At 42.4% G+C, this 21,140-nt stretch overlaps 1 protein-coding gene across 3 annotated transcripts in view; it reads right to left on the reverse strand.

The window, feature by feature from the left end:
* The window catches only part of NCOA6 (nuclear receptor coactivator 6), a 44,167-nt gene that overhangs the window by 13,712 nt on the left and 9,315 nt on the right, over positions 1 to 21,140 (reverse strand). For all 3 annotated transcript variants that reach the window (XM_069034476.1, XM_069034478.1, XM_069034479.1), the window contains exons 3-11: positions 18,264 to 18,416; positions 17,886 to 18,160; positions 14,879 to 15,034; positions 14,188 to 14,310; positions 12,664 to 12,792; positions 11,032 to 11,844; positions 8,181 to 8,327; positions 6,136 to 7,255; positions 295 to 416 (exon numbers count right to left, since the gene is read on the reverse strand). In XM_069034476.1, the coding sequence (XP_068890577.1) occupies positions 295 to 416; positions 6,136 to 7,255; positions 8,181 to 8,327; positions 11,032 to 11,844; positions 12,664 to 12,792; positions 14,188 to 14,310; positions 14,879 to 15,034; positions 17,886 to 18,120 (2,845 nt within the window). In that variant the 5' untranslated portion in view covers positions 18,121 to 18,160; positions 18,264 to 18,416. The remainder of the gene's footprint in view (positions 1 to 294; positions 417 to 6,135; positions 7,256 to 8,180; positions 8,328 to 11,031; positions 11,845 to 12,663; positions 12,793 to 14,187; positions 14,311 to 14,878; positions 15,035 to 17,885; positions 18,161 to 18,263; positions 18,417 to 21,140) is intronic.

Below are 21,140 nucleotides of genomic sequence, written 5' to 3' on the forward strand. Positions count from 1 at the left end.
TCAGTCTGTGCTACAGCTAGAAACACAACATTTTTTATCAGTTATGTTACTGCTGAATAACTCTACAGTACTCAGTATGATACCTGCAGGATGATACCTGAGAATGGGGCCACCCCTTCATTTTGAGCTAACCCAAAGAAAACACTTAAACAATGGCACCAGTTACTTACTAGGAGGAAAAAACGTTTGAACTTGAATGTGTGATAGCATAAATAAAATAGAACTGTCACAAAGATCAGTTAAAAGCTCTCCTACAGTTATTACATTCAGATAATCACAGAAAAATCCTTCTACCTGGTGGCCTACTTGCAAAATCTGAGAGTTTAGGGCCTGACTTATCTAAATTCATTCCTTGGTCTCCAGACATCGATGACTGATCACTCTCCTCCAGGCCAGCTGGACGTGATTCTGAAGAACTGAAAGAAAAATAATTGCAATTAAGATCCAGCCCCTACATCAGTGTTTGATTTCTGCTTCTATAACCAAGTACTCCAGTAATTAACTCCTAGCACTCTCCACAGACCTGGAATAACCCACTGAAATGCCTCTGGTGTAACTTGCCAGACTGGAACACACACACCAGGTCTGTGTATAGTCACTGCCTTAAGGACTACTGAAAAGGAAACAAGTTGCCTGGTGCTCTGTTGATCTGAAACATTTATTTCTACTGTGAATCTGAGCTTTATAACTAAGAGATGTTGCAAATGATAGAACTACACATATTTCAACTAAACAGGCTTCCCTATGACATCTCTGTGGATAAGCATGTGCCATGGATAGATGCATTTTTAATTTGTTTTAATGGTAGCACCTTTTCTCCCAGTACTGCACCCAGAAGTGACTCACTCAGGGTATCCAAGACCTCTGATAACATCACAGCACAACTGCACTGACGTGTCAGGCACTGCAGTCACCCTCCAGAGCACAGACCTGTGTGGTACTGGGGCTCTGTAAGTGATCCCATGCTGGTCTGGGTTGGAATGGACCTTAAAGGCTCATCTCATTCCAGCCCCTGCCATGGGCAGGGACACCTTCCACTGTCCCAGGCTGCTCCAAGCTCCGTCCAACCTGGCCTTGGACACTTCCAGGGATCCAGGGGCAGCCACAGCTTCTCTGGGCAACTTGTGCCAGGGCCTCCCCACCCTCACAGGGAACAATTCCTTCCCAATATCCCATCTATCCCTGCCCTCTGGCAGTGGGAAGCCATTGCCCCTTGTTCTGTCCCTCCAGGCCTTGTCCCCAGTCCCTCTCCAGCTCTCCTGGAGCTCCTTTAGGCCCTGCAAGGGGCTCTAAGGTGCCCCCAGAGCCTTCTCTTCCCCAGGTGAGCACCCCCAGCTCTCCCAGCCTGGCTCCAGAGCAGAGAGGCTCCAGCCCTTGGAGCAGCTCCAGGGCCTCCTCTGGACTCTCTCCAGAAGAGTGTCCTTCTAGTCCCTCGGGGCTGGGGCAGCTCTGCAGGGGGGGGGTCTCACCTGAGCGGGGCAGAGGGGCAGAATCCCCCTGGACCTGCTGCTCACACTGTGGGGTCAGCCCAGGACTTGAGGCTGTGAGGGCACATTGCTGGGTCACATTCAGTTTGTCACCCACCAGCTCCCCCAAGTCCTTCTCCTGAGCAATCTGATGCTGCAGGAGACTCTCTAGGACAATTAAAAATTGTTCAGACTCAATGCCCAATACTTCCACTAAATCAAGACAGCTTTTGCAGACTCAGAAAAACCCCAAGTTTCTATAGCTATCAATATATATGGTCAGAGGATGTAAAACAGAGGGATCAAGAGTAGAAGAACTAAACTGCTTATCACCTTCATGAAGGTTATGGGAAGATCTGTGTAAGAAAAGCTCTAAGCTAAAATTAAAGACATCCAAAAAAGTACACTGCCAATAAAAAGAGGCAGAATCATGCAGAAATGCCATGGACAAAAGTAACATTTTTAGCAAAATAAGAATTTGAAATACATAAAGGTGGGGAGATCTGTCCTATTTCAATTTACTTGAGAATAAGTTTCTGGCATCTGTACAGTTGACCCAAAGCTGTAGACACCCATGGAGACACCCTGGCCTGTCCTAATGCTACCTAATCAACGTTCAAAAAGCAGCATGTGACTGGAAATCCCTGAATTTTTGTGGGTCAAAACGGGGGAGAACATACACCAAGAGAGAAGAAAGGTGAAAATAGGGCAAACACAAAACTTCCAGCCACTGCTGCTGAGGGCAAGTACTGCCAAGGAAAGCACCTGGAGTGCAATGCTGTGTCTAACCCAGCACACCACCAATTTTTGTGATGCAGGTGGGGTAGGCTTACCAATGAATGCCTCCACCAATGAATTTGATGAAAACTGGCAAAATGCAGAGATATGCCCCAGAGCATTATATTAACAGCCACAAATGGACAAAAAATTCTGGCAGCAAAATCACCCAGAGGAGCTGCAGCCTTTGGTGCAGGTGCCAGCCATGTGAACTGAAAGAATGCCTAAAACTGTGAATGTAATCTCAGATGTGTCAATTTGCTATTTATTTAAAATGGTGGGAGATTAAAAATGCTACAGTTAAAGTTCAGCTCAAAGCTGATACACAGCATCACTGCACAGACAGGTTTAACGCAGAGAACAAACAGTGGATCCTCAGCAAACATATCCTGCCAGATGGGTCTGTGCAAATCTGGCAGAACAGACCCGAACTTGGTTTGCCAGTGAAGAGCAGCTATGGCAGGAAAGGCTGCTTCCATCACTGCTGGGAAATTTAAACATCAACTGAATCTCAAACGCAGCTGAAATTCACTGGGCATGTTTAGCAACCACCACTGGTGAAAAATAACCAGAATATGAATAACAAGATGTTTGTGTGAGGGACAAAATATTCCATGTTTATTCTTCTTTTCTATTGCTCTAGAGGTAAAAAAATATATAAAAGCAACTGCACCCCAGGTACAGTCTGGATTGTCATCAGCAGGACCTCTGCTCCACCAGCTGTGCTCTGAAGTACAACCTTCAGATACAAATCTCTCATCAGAGCAGAGAGAGAACTCCAGGAAAACCCAAACCAACCAAACCAAAGAGGGTGACAGCTGTGCCATCAGGAGAGCAAACCTAAAATGCCAGGTGTGGCAGAGCCAGCCCGGCCCAGGAGCAGCAGCTCTGGTGGAACAGAGGCTCCTCCCCTGCTGCTGGGTGAGGGCATTTCCCAGCTCTGCCAGGGGACGGGCACCCCCAGACCTGCAGTGAAACCCTCCGAGTCTGTCTGGGAAAAGCCTCTTTGTCCTGCAGTGCTGTCACCACCTGCACTGGACACTGCAAACCTGAATGGCAGCACTGGGAATGACCTTCCACACTGGATTATTTCTGTTCTACCAGTGCACAGGGTGTTCATAGTCTGTGCACAGGGGAATATTAAACAACTGCTTGTTTGTGCATGGATTTAATAGAATTAACCAACCTGTTTTATCCACAATCCCATTTCAGCTAGCATCCTGCTCCTCAGTTTACATCCCATTACCCACAGTCTTCAGGTTCAGCACACAGATGCAAATACTTTTAAACAACCAAAATGACCTGGGTTTCATTCCGATGCAAAGTTGCTCAATTAAGCAAACCCTTGAAATTATTTTAGGCTCAGCTGAATAAACTCTTTCAATAGCTCACTTAGCCTATTTACATTCCAACATGACTCAGTCTGCAATCCATATTACTAATTGTACTTTTGTTACTGTTATTTCTCAGAAATTATTTCTTTTTAGTGTCTTTATCAAATTAGCTGCATTTCCACACAAGGCTTGCTGCTCTGAATTCTAACATTTCTGAGGAAGAATGACAGAGAGGAAGCTGAGATGAAAAGTATCATATTTGCTTCTGATGCAAGAGAAAGTGATCCAAATCAGATTTAATTCCTGCCAGTTCCAAGGCAGGAAAATGCTGAGCTTGCCCAACGATGTGAGGGAAGCTGAGAGTGAGGGAGGCAGGAAGGTGTTACAGCAGCTTGCACTGCACTCTCCCTCTTTTTGCTGGAGAATACTCAGGAACTTTTGTAAGAACAGCTCTCTTCTTAGTGCTTCTGCAAGGGTCAAGTATTGATATAGTCCCTGTAAAACCAAAATGCTCATCCATATCAGAACAACATTTTGGTTCCCTTGTTAATTACACCGAAATCTGATTCAAAGCCTTATTTAGGAGCTGGAATTGAGCTGTCATAGCTCATTAGAAAAGCTGTAATTGAGACTTCTTCTACTGTGAAAACTTTTTAATAAGCAAATAGTCTTGTGAGGCTTTGCAAGCTCAGAGAAAGAGCTTTATAGACTCATTTATAGATATTCCCAGGCCACACTGAGGCCGAGTGCTCATCAGTAAGACCAATGAAAACAAAATCCTAAGAAGAGTTTTCTTTAATGATTAATGGATTTTTTTTTTCAGAAGGTGGTACCAACTCAGCTTCTCCCTCTGAATCCTCTGTCACTTCCACAGCAAGGCACTTGCTACAGCAGTGGTTACCATTGTTTTATTGGAATCTATTTGCACTGGAGGAGCTGGTGTCTGTGTTAGGTTTCTAAGTCACCCCAAAGCTGCAGACTGGCCACACACTTGGTTCTGGCCAAGTTACTTTACCCAGGTTTCCACATCTGGCCACAGACTGGGTCCTCCTCCAGCTGTAATCTGAGATCACACAGCAGCAGTGAGGACCTGACAAACCATACCATGACTGTACACAACTATACAGGAGAGGCTTGAAAAGCTTTTCTCCAAGACCTACTAAATTAGCATGCTTTGCATTGCTACAGCATTTCTGCATTTTATTTTTGTACTAGTTAAGCCAATTAATGATTGTCACAAAAGATCACTTGCTATAGATGATGTGAGTTTTTCAGTCCACAATTAAAAGGTCCATGAGATTATTAATTCCACCTTCACGAAGGAATCTTGACACTGTGCAGAAAATGCAGGCTGGGGCTACACATTGAATAACCATGGGAAAATTAAAATATTGAACAGTTGCTTAGTACTTGATGCCATCTTCTCTTTGCACTGAACTGAACATGTGTCCCTAGGAAAGGCAGCATAAACTTCAGGTTAAAGATATAATGATTCAAAGGGGCCAGACTGGTGGAACCAGAGCCACACCAGGAGCTTAATGTGCTATTGCCACCTTTTTGTTTGGTTTTAAGAATTTAATTTTGATATTTGGATATTTCTGTGTTATAATTTTCTGTGCAAAGTTTTTTCATTTTCCCCATTTTTTTCTTGATTGAAAACTGTCTCCCAAAGTACCATCAGGTGGATTTCTGTTAATGCCCCATGTGCTCATCTGCAGCATCAGGATAATTAGATAAAGCATATCTGCCTTCTCAAATCTACCATTTGAGCTGAATAAAAGCACAGCAGCAGCAGCTACCACCCTGTGCTGGGTGACAGTGGGCTGTCAATGGCAAATGGTTACAGGACAGCTGGCCAAGAAAGAACATGCTGGCCAAAGAAGGAAGAAGAGATTCTGCAATCTTGTCTTTTCACTAAAAAGGCACACTCATTGATTATCTTTCAATCTTTTCCATTGGCCTCCTCCCTCTCAAGAGCTTTGGGGGTTTTTTCCCTTTCTAGTCTCTTCTAGGCCAGGAAGACCAACATTGCTTGGATTTGTTAATCTCATACCCAGAAAGTACCAGATTCCTCCCTCTAAATTCTAGCTGTAGCCTCAACTAAGAGAGAAGTCCAGCTCAATTCCAGGCAGAAATGTGTCAGAATATGCACATAATTCAGGAAACAAGCCCCCAAAATCTGTCCTGCACATGTTATATAGAGGCTTCTAGTTCTTCTGAACATACTTCCCACCCTTTGATCGTGGCTGTCAGGCTGCTTAAAAAAGGCAGCCTCCTCTTCCAAGGGCTGTGGCATCAGGGGCTGCATGCTAAACTTCCTTCACGCAGTGAAGGTAAGGAACAGTGCTGGTAAAATTTGGTTTATAACTGAGTTTGGATACTTGCATGTTATTTTTAATCTTGAACAACATTCCAATGACAGACTCTTGAGAGAAACTGCTACAACATGAATTAAATACAGGTCCTTTCTCACCCATTACTTGCTGATAAAATATTGACAAGGTGCCTGTGGAGTTTCTTCATGCCCCTTATAAAAAACACTGTAATATTAAACCTACGTTGTTTGTTCTAGCTGTTGATTATTTTTCTTCTTCCTTGGAGGCTTCTTCTTCTTTGGCTTGCTGGCATTCTGGTTATTCTGTTTGTTGTTCACACCAAAGTGCCCTGCTGAGATATCGCTCTGGAGAAGGTTAACCAAGAGTGGACTTGTGAGCGTCACATCTTTATTGACAGGAAACACAGGATTCTGCCCACAGGAAACCTGATTCCCATTGGGAGTTCCACTAAACCCTGTACTGAAAGGCAGCCCATGGCCAGAGAAATGACTCCCTGAAGCATTGTTGTTTCCTTGCATTCCTTGCATATGAGAAGGCACCATGTTTGGCTGCTGCACAGGGACCTCAGGTAACATCTGTGTCAAGTTCCCATCATTGTTTGCTGTGGTAGCAGTATCCCCAAGTTGCTGAGAGATGTGAGGACCAGGTCCAGTGGGTCTTAAAACTTGCCCTTGAATTCCCATCACCTGAGAAGGATTCCCATTCACGGGGCCTTGCTGTGCCATCATCTGCCCAGTGAACTGCACCATGTTTCCTTGCATGTTTGGGGTTGGTCCTCTCATCAGTTGAGCTGGCCCCGTCATAACATTGGACTGGTTTTGGGTATTAAAAGGCTGTTTATTTCCTTGCATCTGAGTGGTCATCATCTGTTCCATCATTGAGTTTTGCTGTAGCAAGACCTGGCCCTGAGGTCCCATCATCTGATTGTGTGTGGACATCATCTGCTGTCCCTGCTGGGGAATCATCTGTTTGGGTGGGGTCATCCTTTGGGGAGAGGGACCAAGATTTTGGTTTTGAGGTGTCACCATCATTTGGCCTTGTGGCATGAGCTGAGTTCGAGAAAGTATCATCTGGTTTTGAGGGTTCAGCGATCCCTGAGCCTGAATGTTCACCATCTGTCCTTGAGAGGACACGATTTGCTGATGCATCCCCATAAGTTGGGACTGTGGTCCTTGCTGAGGCTGTCCCTGCATGTTGCCCATGTTAACCTGTGGCACCCCACTAGCACCAGCCTGCTGGTTGTTCATATTTCCATGAAGTCCCATTAGATTGGTCTGCATCATATTTGCTGGGCCATGTGCTGCTTGCATCTGAGTTTGAGGAGGTCCAGATCCTTGGCCACCTTAAGAAAATAAAAAGAAAATACCAATAAGATACTGACTGGATTGGTGTAAGAGTTTTCACACCTTTAACTGTTGAGTAGTCCAAAAGTCCCTTTTCCAATAAACTGGTGTATCTCATATATTTGCAGTCCTGGGATGCAGAGTTTGATGCTATAGATATGTGTTAGTTGTCAAAACAGATCATACACCTCAAAATAAACACTTGGGCTGGTATTTCCCCTGTATCCCACTGCAGAAGACAGAACAAAAACTTAATTTCAGTTGTTATCTGCACCTAGGTTTGAAAACCTTCCATAACGTCACCTAACTCAGCAGAGTAATTCCTAACCAAAATGACCTTCAAACCCTGAGGTTACTTTATTAAAGAATAAATGCACACAGAGTACTGATGAAATGACATCATCAGGGTATCCATTATCCAGCCAAGAGACTAATAATTGAATTGTTAAATTGAGACATTTGTGAATTAAAGATTTCATTTTCACACTTTAAGCAGACTTCCAAAATTTTTGAAGGAAGTAACAAATAATCTTTTCAAAGCAGAACAAGATTATTTTGCTATTCTGCTTCTAAGATAATTACACTTTTTTTTTTTCTGGACAAGAAGTTCCTTTTGTGTTGTATTTTATTACCCCTTGCCTCCAAGTTTCAGTGTTCCTTCCATTCAATTTCTGAACAGCTACTTCTGAAGCCCAGACCCACAGTCCTCACCAATAATAGTTGGGTTTTGAGAAATATGAGCAGCCTTATGCTTTTCTTTTCCTTATCCAGCACTACACCCAGAGCACTGCTGCAGTCCCAGCCAGCAGCTCCCTGTTAATGGCAGGAGTTGAATGGCTTGGGACCCGTGTGACACAGGAAAAGGCACCATGTGCTACAAATGGAAAATGGAAAAGGCTGAGGAACGCCCCAGTGCAGTCAGACCTGTGTGCTGCACGTTCTGGCTGGTTGGCAGCTGCGGTGCTCCGCTGTTCCCTGGTGTTCCTGGAGCTGTGGAAGGCACCTGACCTTGCAGGAAGTTCTGGTTAGCCTGGCCTGCAGGGAACCCCGGGGGGAGCCGCTTGGGCATTCCTGAACACGAGAATTTTCTGATTAGTTAGTATGGAAAAGGGGAAGAAAAAAATCGACAAAATCTGTAATTGGAGAATACCTTTGAGTCTGTTGCCATCATGTGACACGTTTAGGCAGCAATTGTTTTTTGCCAATATACAAAATCCACTGAAGACATTCATAGTTCTTACCTGTGCAATAATTCTGTCTAACAAATTACCATGACTAATTTCAAACTATAATTTCAGTACAAAACTTACTGCCCAGAGAAGGTGAAAAGTCCATGTCTGACCTTTTAGAAACTAGAACTTTAAGTAACGTGGTTTGTTGCTTTCTGCTCTCCCGCATCTCTTAGCACGCCCTTATTTCATGTACACAAACACAAATAACTGGTATTTTTGCTAGTGATGTGCTCCTCTCACCAACTCTGACACACTCCTTATCAGTGCTGCTGTGTGCACACAAACTCAAAGGGTCTTTTCATCCCAGAGTGGGCTGAGGAACCCCATGGTTCAGTACATCCAGACCTGCTGCTCCTTCAAGTAACTCTGCTATTCCTGCTGCAAGAGCAAGGAATTCTGTCAGGCCCTTATGTGGCACAACACCCACACTTTGGCCCATCCAAACATCACTGCTGCTCTGGGACAGAGAGAAAAACCTCCCCTCTACCTGCCAACATGAGCAGCAGCGCAGATGGATTTTAGAGAACTCAGTTCTTTTTAACTCACTGTCCTCACAATGCCTCAGACTTTGAGGCAACCCTGCCCACCGCCCCCTTTATCGTCCTGACCCAGTGCCAGAATGTAACTTCAGTTCCTTCTGCAGTTACAGCTTTCTTGCACACCTAATTGTACTACTTGTGCTAATTATCTGGTCTTAGGTTGTAATTAATATTTCAAGGTAATCAGGTCTATAGGTCAAACACCAAATATATCTACAAATACAGAAACAGACTTCTTGAAACACCACATCACTCCAGTTTTAGTTCTGCGAAACTTTCAGGGAAGTTTTGCACATATGAATGCTTCAACTGAGAAAAAAAGAAAGTGTTAGCTTGGTCTCTTCCAAATCTGATATAAATTCTGATTTGCTAAATTGACTGTGTGAAATGCAAAGTGTTTGAATGCATTCATTTACACCAAACCTTTAAATGCAAGGTGGCTTAAAAATGGAAAGATCTATCATGAAAAATTAACATATAAACTGCAGCAAAGAATGAGCATGCACAGAAGTCAGGCAAAAATCTCAGCAGTGGGAGCAACACAGCTTTGCTGAAACCAAGGAATCCTGTCTTTTAAAATCAGCTGAGGATACAGCTCACAGCAGGATTGTTGATATTAGCAATAAGGTCTGCAATAAGACCAAGTAACATATTTTGATGGTTTATTTGTGGTGTCACATTTAACTTAAAAAAATTGAGGTTTGTTTGTAGTAGGCTTACTCAGGAAGCAGAACATGGGGATTATTCTGGCTAAAGGTCATGGCTAAGATTTCTGATGGGGACATAGGGCTGGTGAGGCAAAACTGTAGGGAAATGTGACTATAATGAATAATGAATAACTGCTTCCAGAGGGAGACAAAACAAGATACACTAAGTGTAGGACACTGGCAGATCCCAAGAGGAGAACACTGAAATAGAGAAAATCCATCTGAATTCAAACGAGACCCATGGTACAAACAGCGAAAACAAGAAGCTTGTCCACACCAGCAGACCAAGAAACAGGAATTCCTTACAGTGTTTTGACAGATTTGGGATGTACAACATGAGAATGCAAGAAACTAGAATGTATTTATGTGTGTAGGTGGACAAAGAATATGGCCCATATTTTATAAGTACATAAAGGAATTATTTCAAAGGCTTAAGCAAGAACTGGTGTATGGGACCTGAGAACAGCCATCCAAGAGGAAGATGAACAAATGAGTGAGCAAAGAGAAGCACGACAAATCTGCATGGAAATACAAAGGGCTCAAGGGGAAAAAAACCCACCAAAGACACAGAAGAGATCCTGGGACTGACAAAAGAAATTCCTTCATTATTAGAGAAGAACTCTAGGAGTAGTAAGGAAAAGAAGTGAGTGCATTGGTCCAAAGAGGAAACTAAAGACAACACAGCCAAATGGGAAATTAAAACATCCCTTAACCTCTTAATTTTAGGATAGGGAGTACAACAGCATGGCAACAATAGCTCTTTCCTCTTTATATGGGAAGAAATTGGTGACAAGGACAGGGTGAAGAAGAAATATCCACAGCTTAGAAATGAAGATGCAAAACAATGCCTTGGTTCTTTAGAAAATGTAAATGGTGACAGAGAAAGCTGAAGAGAGAAAGAAATTTTGTTTGTTTTCATGACATTCTCTTGCAAAAAAATTCTCCCCTTCCCCCCCAAAAAGAACAACTCCCAACCTAAAAAAATCCCCACACCATCTCTGAACATCCTAAGCTTGCCTAAAGGCAACAGAAGAGCTATCAACAGGACAACTGGCAGTAATAACAGTAATGCACACAGCAACTCCTCCCTGACCCTTCAGGCATCTCTGTGACACTGCAGGACAGAGAGAATAGAAACCAAGGGATGCTGATGCTCATTCACCAATACCCACCTCATACTCCATCTATTTGTTGATTCTGTCTCATAAGGGATCTTTTCAGAACTAACAGCAACATCAGTTCTTGCCACTTTATGTTTGGTTTTTTTTAAATAAAAGAAGATCTCAGTACTTCTTACCTCCTAAACCAGGGTGTAAACCTTGTGGACCTTGGTTTTGCTGCTGCATCACCATGAAGTTGGGGGGTACATTCCCCTGTTGCACCATAGGATTACGACTAGGAGAACTGACAGGCTGCTGGAATCCCTGGGGAAGTGTGCTACTCTGGGGAGGCCTTGGTCCCAGCTGCTGCTGTGTCTGGTTAACGGTTGGAGATGAGGCAGGAGAGCCCTGCTGGAAGGAGGAGGGAGAGGAAGCAGGAGACTTGTTGGTCAGGTGGGGTTGTTGTAGTGGTGTAGGAACCCGTGAGGGCCCTCCCTGAAGGCTTTTCATTTGAGGAGCAGTAAACTGGCCAGGATTGCTCATCTGGGGAAAGTTTGAGTGAGCCTGGGAAGCTTGCTGGCTTCCAAAAGGATATGGAGGTGGAGGATGAGTAGGAGTTTGTACTGTTGCTAGAGATGGTCTTGCTTGAAGCTGCTGCTGCATTTGTCCAGGCAACGGGGCCTTTTTCCAACCCTGGTTTACTGTCAGTGTACCCAGTGCTCCCTGGGTTGGAGGAGGCTGAAGTGCTCCAGAAGGAAGGTGGTTCCAGCCAGGGGGAACTGGAACCTGTGCTGGTGAAGTGAATGAAGGTCGAATACCCTGCTGTGGCTGCTGATGTGGCTGGGGAGGCCGATTCTGCAACTGCTGCTGCTGTAGCTGCTGAAAGTTGGCTGAGTTCATCTGCCTGTTTACAGGAACTGACTGCATTGAATGGAGCTGGGGAGCTAAAGATCCAGATGGATGATTTTGCTGCTGTATATTTAGCCCAGATAAGAGTGGGTCCATTGCATCTATTAAAATAGCAAAGAAAAATAATAAAAAAAAGTAACCTACTGTTGACAAAACCCATCACAAAACAAGAAAGGCTAAATTGCTTGCTTGCATTTCCTTATTCTGCATAAAATTTCATGTTCCAGAGAAGCCAGGTCTTATCAATTTATATCCTCTAAAATAAAGCACAACAGCCCCACAATGCTACAGACTGATGTGAGCCCTCTACACACTTAGAACTGCAGAATCACACAGTAGCTCAGCTGGAGGGACCATTGAGTCCAAATCCCTGCTCCTGGCAGGACCACCTAAAACTAAACCACAGGACTAAGAGCATCATCCAGACACTCCCTGAACTCTGTCAGGCTTGGTGCCATGACCACTTCCCTGGGGAGACTGTGAAGAATAAACCCTAAACATTCACACCTACCAGACCCCCGATCCTTAAACTACCAGTCTATCCACCCTTCCTGGAAAGAGGGGAAAAAAGAGCACCAGAAATATTCTTGCCTCGTTGAACTAATCCTTCTCTTACCTCTGGCTAAACATAAAGCTCAGTCACAACAGTTCAACTGCAAAAATACCACTGCCATTGCTCAACACATTTGAACAAAATACCAAGAAAGCTGGTGATTTATTAGGCACCCAAATTATTTGAAAAAATTTAACAGATTAAGGGGGAAGGCAAGTTTTCACAGGAAGAGTAGCTCCCAGAAAGGCAGGGAAAATGTTCCAGAACAATTCTGGAGTACTTTCAGGAATACACACTCAAGCCTGTGTGCTGAAGAATCAACATTTAAGAACATTTTCAGATCAGTACTATGACTAAATTTTACCACCTGGCTGTGAGGAAGGCCGAGGTGTTCGTGGCTGCAGCTCAGCACTAGCACCACTTGCCACCATAGAGGAGGGCACATTTCCACCCTGGGACATCATGACAGCTGCAGCATTGCTCATTCTTATTAAACCTTAAAAAATAAAAATAGAAATTATCACGTCTTGCAGTTACATAGAGAAGAATTTCAGAATTTTTTCCTTTAAAAAGAAAAAATTATATTTGTCAGTAAAACATTTCTTTAGACTTCAAGAATTGTTTGTCCAAAATAACCTGAGGACACACCTCTGTCTGAAAGCTCAGATTCCCTGGTATCAAACAAGTTCAGGTCATGCTGTAGCTCTTTCTTTAACACTAAATTTTTAAAAAGAGTATAAAAGGAAACACTACTGACTCATGAATTAATGTGAGCCTGACTTGCCACTGAAAGCACCAAGTGACAAGATTGTATCAAAGCTGTACATGGAATTCAGGCTTTTGCAAGATCTGAAACTAGAAAGTAACTGAGGTGTTGCAAGAGAGAAAAAAATTCAATGTTTTACTTCCACAGGCTGCTATTTTCTAAAATGATTGCTATTGTTGCCCTGTGGTTATACTGCTGTTATGTTGTTGACCTGCAGACAGGAAATAAAGGCACTGATCAGCACAGTGGAGAGCAGAGCCCTTCTTTAAATGCTTTAAAGGACAAAGATTTCACTAGTGTGTAATTAGGTTTTTACAAAGGTAAAATGTTCTTTCCATTCCTTCTCCTCAACATCCACAAATGCATCTTAGATAAACTGACCAAAAATGCCCCTGGTTTAATTGCTTTAAATCCTATTTACTAAAATATTAGTTATTTAATTTGCCTTATGAGTCAGCTATTTTAATAAATTACATGGTAGCTTTCTTTGTAAAAAGTCTTTGTAAAATCTGAATTTTGTAGTTGAAAATTCCTTATGCACATACAAAGCTCTAAAATATAGTTTAATCAACTACACCTCTCCACAAAAATTCCTTCTTTATGATCAGACCTCAGAAGTTTATCAGAAAATAAAATGAGAGGACAATGACAGTGTCCTGTACTTCCCATAATTCTTATGGATTTAATCAAAGTCAGTTTATTGTACACTGAATAAAGACTTATGCACATTTCCATAAAGGGAACCAAACAGAATACTGTGAAAATCTGTGCATATTTCAAAGTGAATTCACTATACTCAATTCATCTGCTTTAAAAGGCTTTATGTAAAAAAACCCCAAACCAACCAACTAACCAACAAAACCCCAAACCACCACACCCTCAAAATACCTGAAAACAAACAAACTGGCCCCACCAAAATCCCTCCAATGCTTGTGGGACACAATGCAGCCAACAATTTATTTACATAACACCGGACATGGTTTGACAGCACAGAACAAGAATAGACATTAATTTAAATGGCAATTACAATTCTGCAAACAATAGCTGCTGTAACCAGTAGTTTCATTAGTCCAGCAGCAGATTTCTGAGTGTCTGAAGGTGCACAAAGGCAGCTGAGGGATTTACCTTGCCCCCCCTGCATGGGGAACCCCGTGTCCATGCGCATGGCGTTGCTCGCTCCCAGGGGCCCGTTGATCCGCACATCCTGGCTCCTGCTCTGGGCTAAGGCCAAGTTGATAGCACCTTCCCCTAAAGTAATGCACAGGTTGGGTGAACAGAAGAGACAGAAAAGCAGAACACAGACATTTGCAAAAGGACATTTAAGAAATGCCGAGGAAGGAAGAAGAGGCTGCACCTCGACTGTGCACTTTAGAAGGACACTTACACATCACACCATCCTTCTGGATTCAGTTTTAAGAGGAACAAATGTCATGACAAGCATTATCTGCCCTTGGTTTCATCCTGAGGGTGCTCCTGGACAACTGTCCAGAATGGACAGTGTAACTGTGAAATCCACTGAAAACTTGTCTTAAAGACAGCCTCATATGAAACAACAGGGAAAGAAAATGAGCCAACCCTTTCCTAAGTCAACACACAGAAAACATTTTCCAGGAGGGTTCCTGATGCCCGGAGCATTTTCAGCTTTCATTTTTATTATTAGCAAATTTTATTCTTGAAAGAATAAAAGTCTTGGGCTATCTTTTTCACTAAAGCTAAAGTAGTCACTTAGAAGCTTTGCAACATTAACCAAGTACACAAAACTGCTTTTTGAGTCTACTTAAATCTGAGCTTTGGAAGCAGATTTGGTGTGAAATACCTTCAATCTGAACTGAGAGAATGCCCAGGTCTCGGAGCTGTTGGTTGTTGTTCTGAGCCAGGATTCGCAGCCGCTCGGCTGCTTCCCGGGGGATGTTGAAGGTGACACGGACACTGTTCCAAGGCTCTATCTTCTGCACTTTTAACTTGTTGGATTCTTAACAGAAAAACAATCAAAATCAGTGCAAAGGCAGTTTTTAAACATGTCTGATGAAACAACTTGGTTAAAAAGTTGAAAAAAATGAAACAGTTTTTGGCTTTGAAAATTGCCAGTGCTTAGTCTCAGGTACAGGAAATTTTTCCCCACACAGGTGTACAGTGACCAATGCTGCCAAACCACATCAGGGATTTTCCAAAAAATTAGCAGTAAAAAAACTACTCAATGATAACCAATGCAATAGACAACACACTCACTTGATAGTATTACTCAAAATTTGAAATATTCTGTGGACAAACTACTTTGGAAAGATAAGAAAATATCTAATAAAACAGATTTCATACAATTATAGGTATTAGGTTTGGGTTGGAAGGGACCTCAAAGCCCAATCCATTCCACTCCCTGCCATGGGCAGGGACACCTTCCACTGTCCCAGGCTGCTCCAGTCCCTGTCCAACCTGGCCTTGGGCAGTTCCAGGGATCCAGGGGCAGCCACAGCTGCTCTGGACACCCTGTGCCAGGGCCTCCCCAGCCTCCCAGGGGACAATTCCTTCCCAATATCCCATCCATCCCTGCCCTTTGGCACTGGGAAGCCATTCCCTGTGTCCTGTCCCTCCAGCCCTTGAGCCAAGTCCCTCTCCAGTTCTCCTGGAGCCCCTTCAGGCTCTGAGGTCTCCCTGCAGCCTTCTCTTCTTCAGGTGAGCAGCCCCAGCTCTCCCAGCCTGGCCCAGAGCAGAGGGGCCCCAGCCCTGTGATACAGTACATTTGTTTGTGAACCAGATGGATGTGGGAAAAAACTGACACTTGAAACACTTGAAATATTTGCTCTAAAAATGCTTGTGAAACCTTTTTTTTTTTTTTTTTTTACAAGGCCAGTGCCAACAGAGTCCTAGCAGTATTTCATTGATTTCTACCTTATTATTTAGTTTTCTGGGTAAGTATTTCATATCCACTGCCAAAAATGTCTCAAAGTCATGCAAAATATTTCCTTGCACGTTTTCTGAAAGCCTGTTCTACACATGAGTGTTTCTACATAGATCAGTGCTTTTCAAAGTAACAGCAAAAAGGTTGGGCAGTTATGTTGGATACATTATCCAAAGTGATACCTACCTAAATGATTGCTACAAAATGCAGTTAAGGATAGTTAAAAACACAGCTCCCAATATAGCTTTATAAGTTTCCAGTTTGTATCTTCCTGTAAAGAAAGTTCCTCTCAAAACAGAAAGTATTGACCCAAATTTTCATCAGCCAGCTCCTCCACTGTAACCTTAGATTTACTCAACATTTGCTACCTTTTGGAGTCTGAAAAATATGTTAGTTAAGAATGCAAACACTCATTCCTATTTAGGAATCTCTTGTTCACCACTAATTCACCAAGCCCCTTTTGCTGCTACAGTAACAGAATTATTAAATTCATCCTCATTCAACCTATAAACCTGTTTTTGGCTGGGAACATGTCAGGAGGAGTTTTAAAATCTCCTTTTGTGGAGGTTTGAACAGTCCCATTTCTTCTGTTATTAATGTTCCAATATTTAACATAGAAAAATTGTATTATCAGTTTTGGTATTTCTATGTATTTGTATGCAGGTTTCTCATTTTCCAAACACTGCATCTGCCAAGATAACCCCACATTATTTACTAACTCCACATTTGGGATATCCTATTTTGCTCTGAATCAGTTTAGATAACTTCTCACATGGATAATTTTCAAATTAGCTTGACATTGATTTTAAAAATTTGCTTTCTCAGCTGAGGTCTGAATCATGTTTATTAATTCTGGCATTAATATTTATAACAGACTCAGCATGCAGATGCCTCTGTATAACAAAGGTGACTACATGCAGCAACAGACTGAATAGATGTCAAAAACTACACAATTCATCTGTGGAATTACACACATCCCTTCACACCAGTAACCATCTGTTAGTTTACATCTACTGCCAACTGTTTGTAAGATACAGCTCAAAACTGTAGTATTTCTTCATAGTATTTTTGTCTTATCCCAGTTTTTTTATCTCCCTGAGCAAGAACAGCAAGAACCCAACAAACTGATGCCAGCTGACTACATGGACAAAATTGAAAGAAGGGAATAAAGTGACAAAGAAATTCAGTTTGGTTCTTGAAGAGTAATGTGTTATTTTTCTGAAAAGGTGTTTGACACTGTTGAAGAAAACAATCATGGCTACCTAACTGAGCAGCCATCAATAATCAGCCTAAGACCTTTTGCAAGGAAGTTCAGACAGGAGACAAATGTCTTTTTCCAGATCTAAATATGCTGGCAAAAGATGTTCCAAAAAGCCTGCTATCAGTGACGTGCCATGGAGCTGCTCCCAGAGCTGGGTGAGCATTCAGAGGTACATGAGGGCACTCCCCACCCCCAACACAAACCAATCAATCAATCAATCAGGTAGGGTAGGTCAGAAAAGGGCAGTAATATCACAGGTACTGGAGAGTGAACACATTCTCAGATGAACTGCAGTAGTTTAAAATGCATGGTTTGGGCAGTAAAACACATCTCCTGTGTGAACCAGCCTGGTTTCACTTTCATATAACACAGTCGCGTAATAGAGGGACATGAAAGAGAATAAAACCAGGCAAAATGTGGAAACAGAAGAGAAATGAAGGAACTTGCTAAATAAATCAGTTTCAAACAACAAACCAACTGCAGACACTTACTTGTAGTCTACATTTCTGAGAAGAACAGCTCACAAATTCACTAAGAAGAACCCCAACCAATATCATAACAAACTAAGTAGCTCAAACCCAATATAAACTACTTTTTGTGCAAGTACCCTGACTACCTAAATAAGCTTTTTAAGGACAGCTGAAAAGTGACAAGAAGGTGCATTACCCATGTGTAAAAGGCCAGGCACATTCTCCAGTATGGTATCCAGCTTCTGTTCAAAGTCTCTGTCACTTATATTTCCTTTAAAAGCTACAAAGATTGTGGAATCCCCAGGAGCAGCCTCCTGTTTCAGTTCATCTTCCTCCAGTCCTGAATCAAAATCCACCTCTAAGTCTTCCATAGCTGAGGAGTACAAGGAGGCATATGTATCTTTTAAGTTAGGTAGATCATCCAAAACCATTGTTTCCAACAATGGGAGCCTGTCAGACGTCAAGGTGATGCTTGGAAGGGAAAAAAAGAATTATAATACATATAATAATAATTGTGTAAGGACATTAACAGCTGCTTTCAGTGGAACATTTGGTCATTGCCAGAAAAACCTACCTGGTGACCCAATGTTGGGCTCTGTGAGACCAACTGTGTGAGGCTGCAAATGGTGGCCATGGCAGTGTCCAAGCTGTTCCTCCACTAGGACAAACAGAAGGGGCTTCCTGACAGAATCGTGCTGCACGTGACTTGAGAAGTATTCCAGTTGATCTAAAAGACAGACAGGTAGAAAGGAAGGTAGAGGATAAAAAATCAGAGGAAAATGAATTCTATTCATCTCCATATCATAGAGGGGACAAGCAGGTACCTGGTACCAATGCTGCAGTGCCTGATTGTTGGGAGACTGTAAAACTACTCACAGCAATAGCTGAATTATAGAATGATAGGAAGAACCACCAAATTCACTTTTAGAGACTGCAGATACAATAGGTGCAAAGCACTAAGAAAGCCACAGCACATTTTTACCAGGAGAAATGTAGCATTTGACAAATATTTTACTCCCACCCAGGGAAATCTCAGGCATAATGTGCCAACTTTCTTAAAGTTTGTAAAGATTTAGGTGTTTTCAGCTTCTTAGGCACATAACCTGAAATCTGCCCCCCCGTCACAGCCCACAACTCTCACCATGCCCCCACATCGTGCTCAGATAACAATGAATTCAGTAAGTCAAGTCCCACACCTGATGGATTTTGCTTAATAAAAAGTCTAAACTTTGCAATGAATTTTGCCATTATGACATTAATCTACACTGTTACAGAAGTACAATCTATGATAAAATTATCCCAAAACTTCCAGTGGTCACCACCAATGTTAAGATACACATTTTCCCACTCCATCACAAGGGCAATGGCACTACCCTTTCCAGGTGAGACATCTGCTCTAACACTCAGCACTTTGCAAGTATTGCTAAAATATTCAAACCATCTGTAGAAACAGCCAAAAAAGGGACCTGTTCCTGACCACCATTGTCAAAACCAAATCAATTCACCAGCCAGGACTGTCAAGACCTCATAACTCCAAAGCTCTGGGTATTTGGCACAACCCACCCAGAAGGTTTAGCTCAGGACAACAGACCCTTGAAGAGGATACAGATGGGGATTTTGGCAGAGGTTCAAGTTCCCAACACAAATTAAAAACACAACTGAGATTAAAGGTGAACTGCAGATACTGGCCACAAAACAGCCTTTTCTAATAAAACAATCTAACAGTGTTAGACAAGGGCAGATTCAACTCTGCACTGTTTGCACACTCACATAATGCTGCTGAAGGGACAATATTACAAAGGAAAAATCAGGGACTTGGAATCCACAAAATCCCTTCAGCTTTTTGGTCAGATCTCTACACATACACTCACTATATTTCAAAAATACAGGTTTTTTCTTCCTTGCAACCCTACCCCACACCAGGCAATCCAACAGCACTAAGGAATAATCTCCTATTTTACATGCAGTTACCCTCTCATCCTGCAGCACCAGCCTTCATCCTCAAATCTCAGATTAAAAACCAAGCTAATTTTGTCTCACAAGCTCTTCTGCAGCCCTGCATCAGAAAATAAGTTTAATGTTTCACAGGCACTGATCTGTTTCCACAGTGCTTTCATATACTTATTATTCCCATGGAAATTTTCAAGATGGGCAATAGAGAAATAAATTTTAAAAATTCATTACCAGGTGAACACAGAGACAATTAAATCTTCTTTTTTTCCCCAGACTCCTTGCTGCTCAGCTCTGTGTCTAAATTACTGCTCTGAGTGTTTGGCACCTCCATTAAGTCAAACTCCTCAGTGTCATGTCAGGTGCCCAGATAATGAGAATCACAATTGATAGGAGTCTGTGAAAAGATGTTTTAACTGATTTTCACACAGTTTCTTGGACAGATAACTTCCTTACCCAAGCTGGCTTTACACCAACCAGGAGAGCAAGCCTTCTCCTTCCATGTTCCTACATCTCTCATTCCACATCCACCAACTCCAGGGAGGGAGGAGCTGGGAGTCCTACACAAATGGCCTTTTTAATGACCAAGCACAGCCATTCTGTGCGAGGAATGAGGCAAGCATCCTGTGAAATATAAGCACTATATTTTGAGGAAAATGACATAGAACATGATTTGTCAGAAAGTCTTGAGTAAATTTTTTAGGGAGAGAAATCTCAGCTCAAAATATAGGCTCCTACGTGTTGAAAAAGTACAACTACTTGGAGGTGATGGGGTGTTGCACCTGCAGCAAGAAACATGAGTACACCTGACAATCCCTAACACCAAAGAAATAAGAATTTATCTACAAGAACACAAACATTTCAAGTCTTTATTTGAATGGAAGTGTCTGAAGCCTCCATCTTCCCTGTGAAAGAGCAGAACACCCCCAGACTGCTTAAATCATGGTTTTTAAGCAATTCATAAAAATGCTGCAGCTTAGACCAAATTTCATCAACCTCATCTCAATGTGCTAAAATCTGACAGGATTTGTTGAAGTTATGGCCCTTTGTAAATGCTCTAAAAATCGAGTTTTCTAAATCCCAAAGGACCACGGGCCTTGTTTCACTTGACTCAGAGAATCACAGGACCACAGGGATATGGGGAAGGGAACAAACCAAGACCAAGCTTTACATTTTACCTCCCAGATGAGCATATATAGCTACAGTTCCCATTGCATTTTTTCTTTACATCATGCTCCTCAAGGATCTCTGCTACATTCATCTGCACTCTCTCCTTCTCAAACACATGGAATTTAGTCCATTTCTATATTCAGGTATCATTTATCTCAAGTATGACATGAGAAAATGATGATTTGCAAAATTTTCTTTTTCAGGCAGTGCACAGCACACCATCCATGTCAGAGCAAATGAATCCCAGCTGCAGAGCATCCTAACAACTTCTGTAATCTCATGGTTATAGGGTTGGCTTCCATAAACCCTGAGCAAGCACTTGACCGTAATC

This window comes from Aphelocoma coerulescens, chromosome 20, assembly GCF_041296385.1.
Source record: "Aphelocoma coerulescens isolate FSJ_1873_10779 chromosome 20, UR_Acoe_1.0, whole genome shotgun sequence".
In the NCBI taxonomy this organism is placed as follows: domain Eukaryota; kingdom Metazoa; phylum Chordata; class Aves; order Passeriformes; family Corvidae; genus Aphelocoma; species Aphelocoma coerulescens.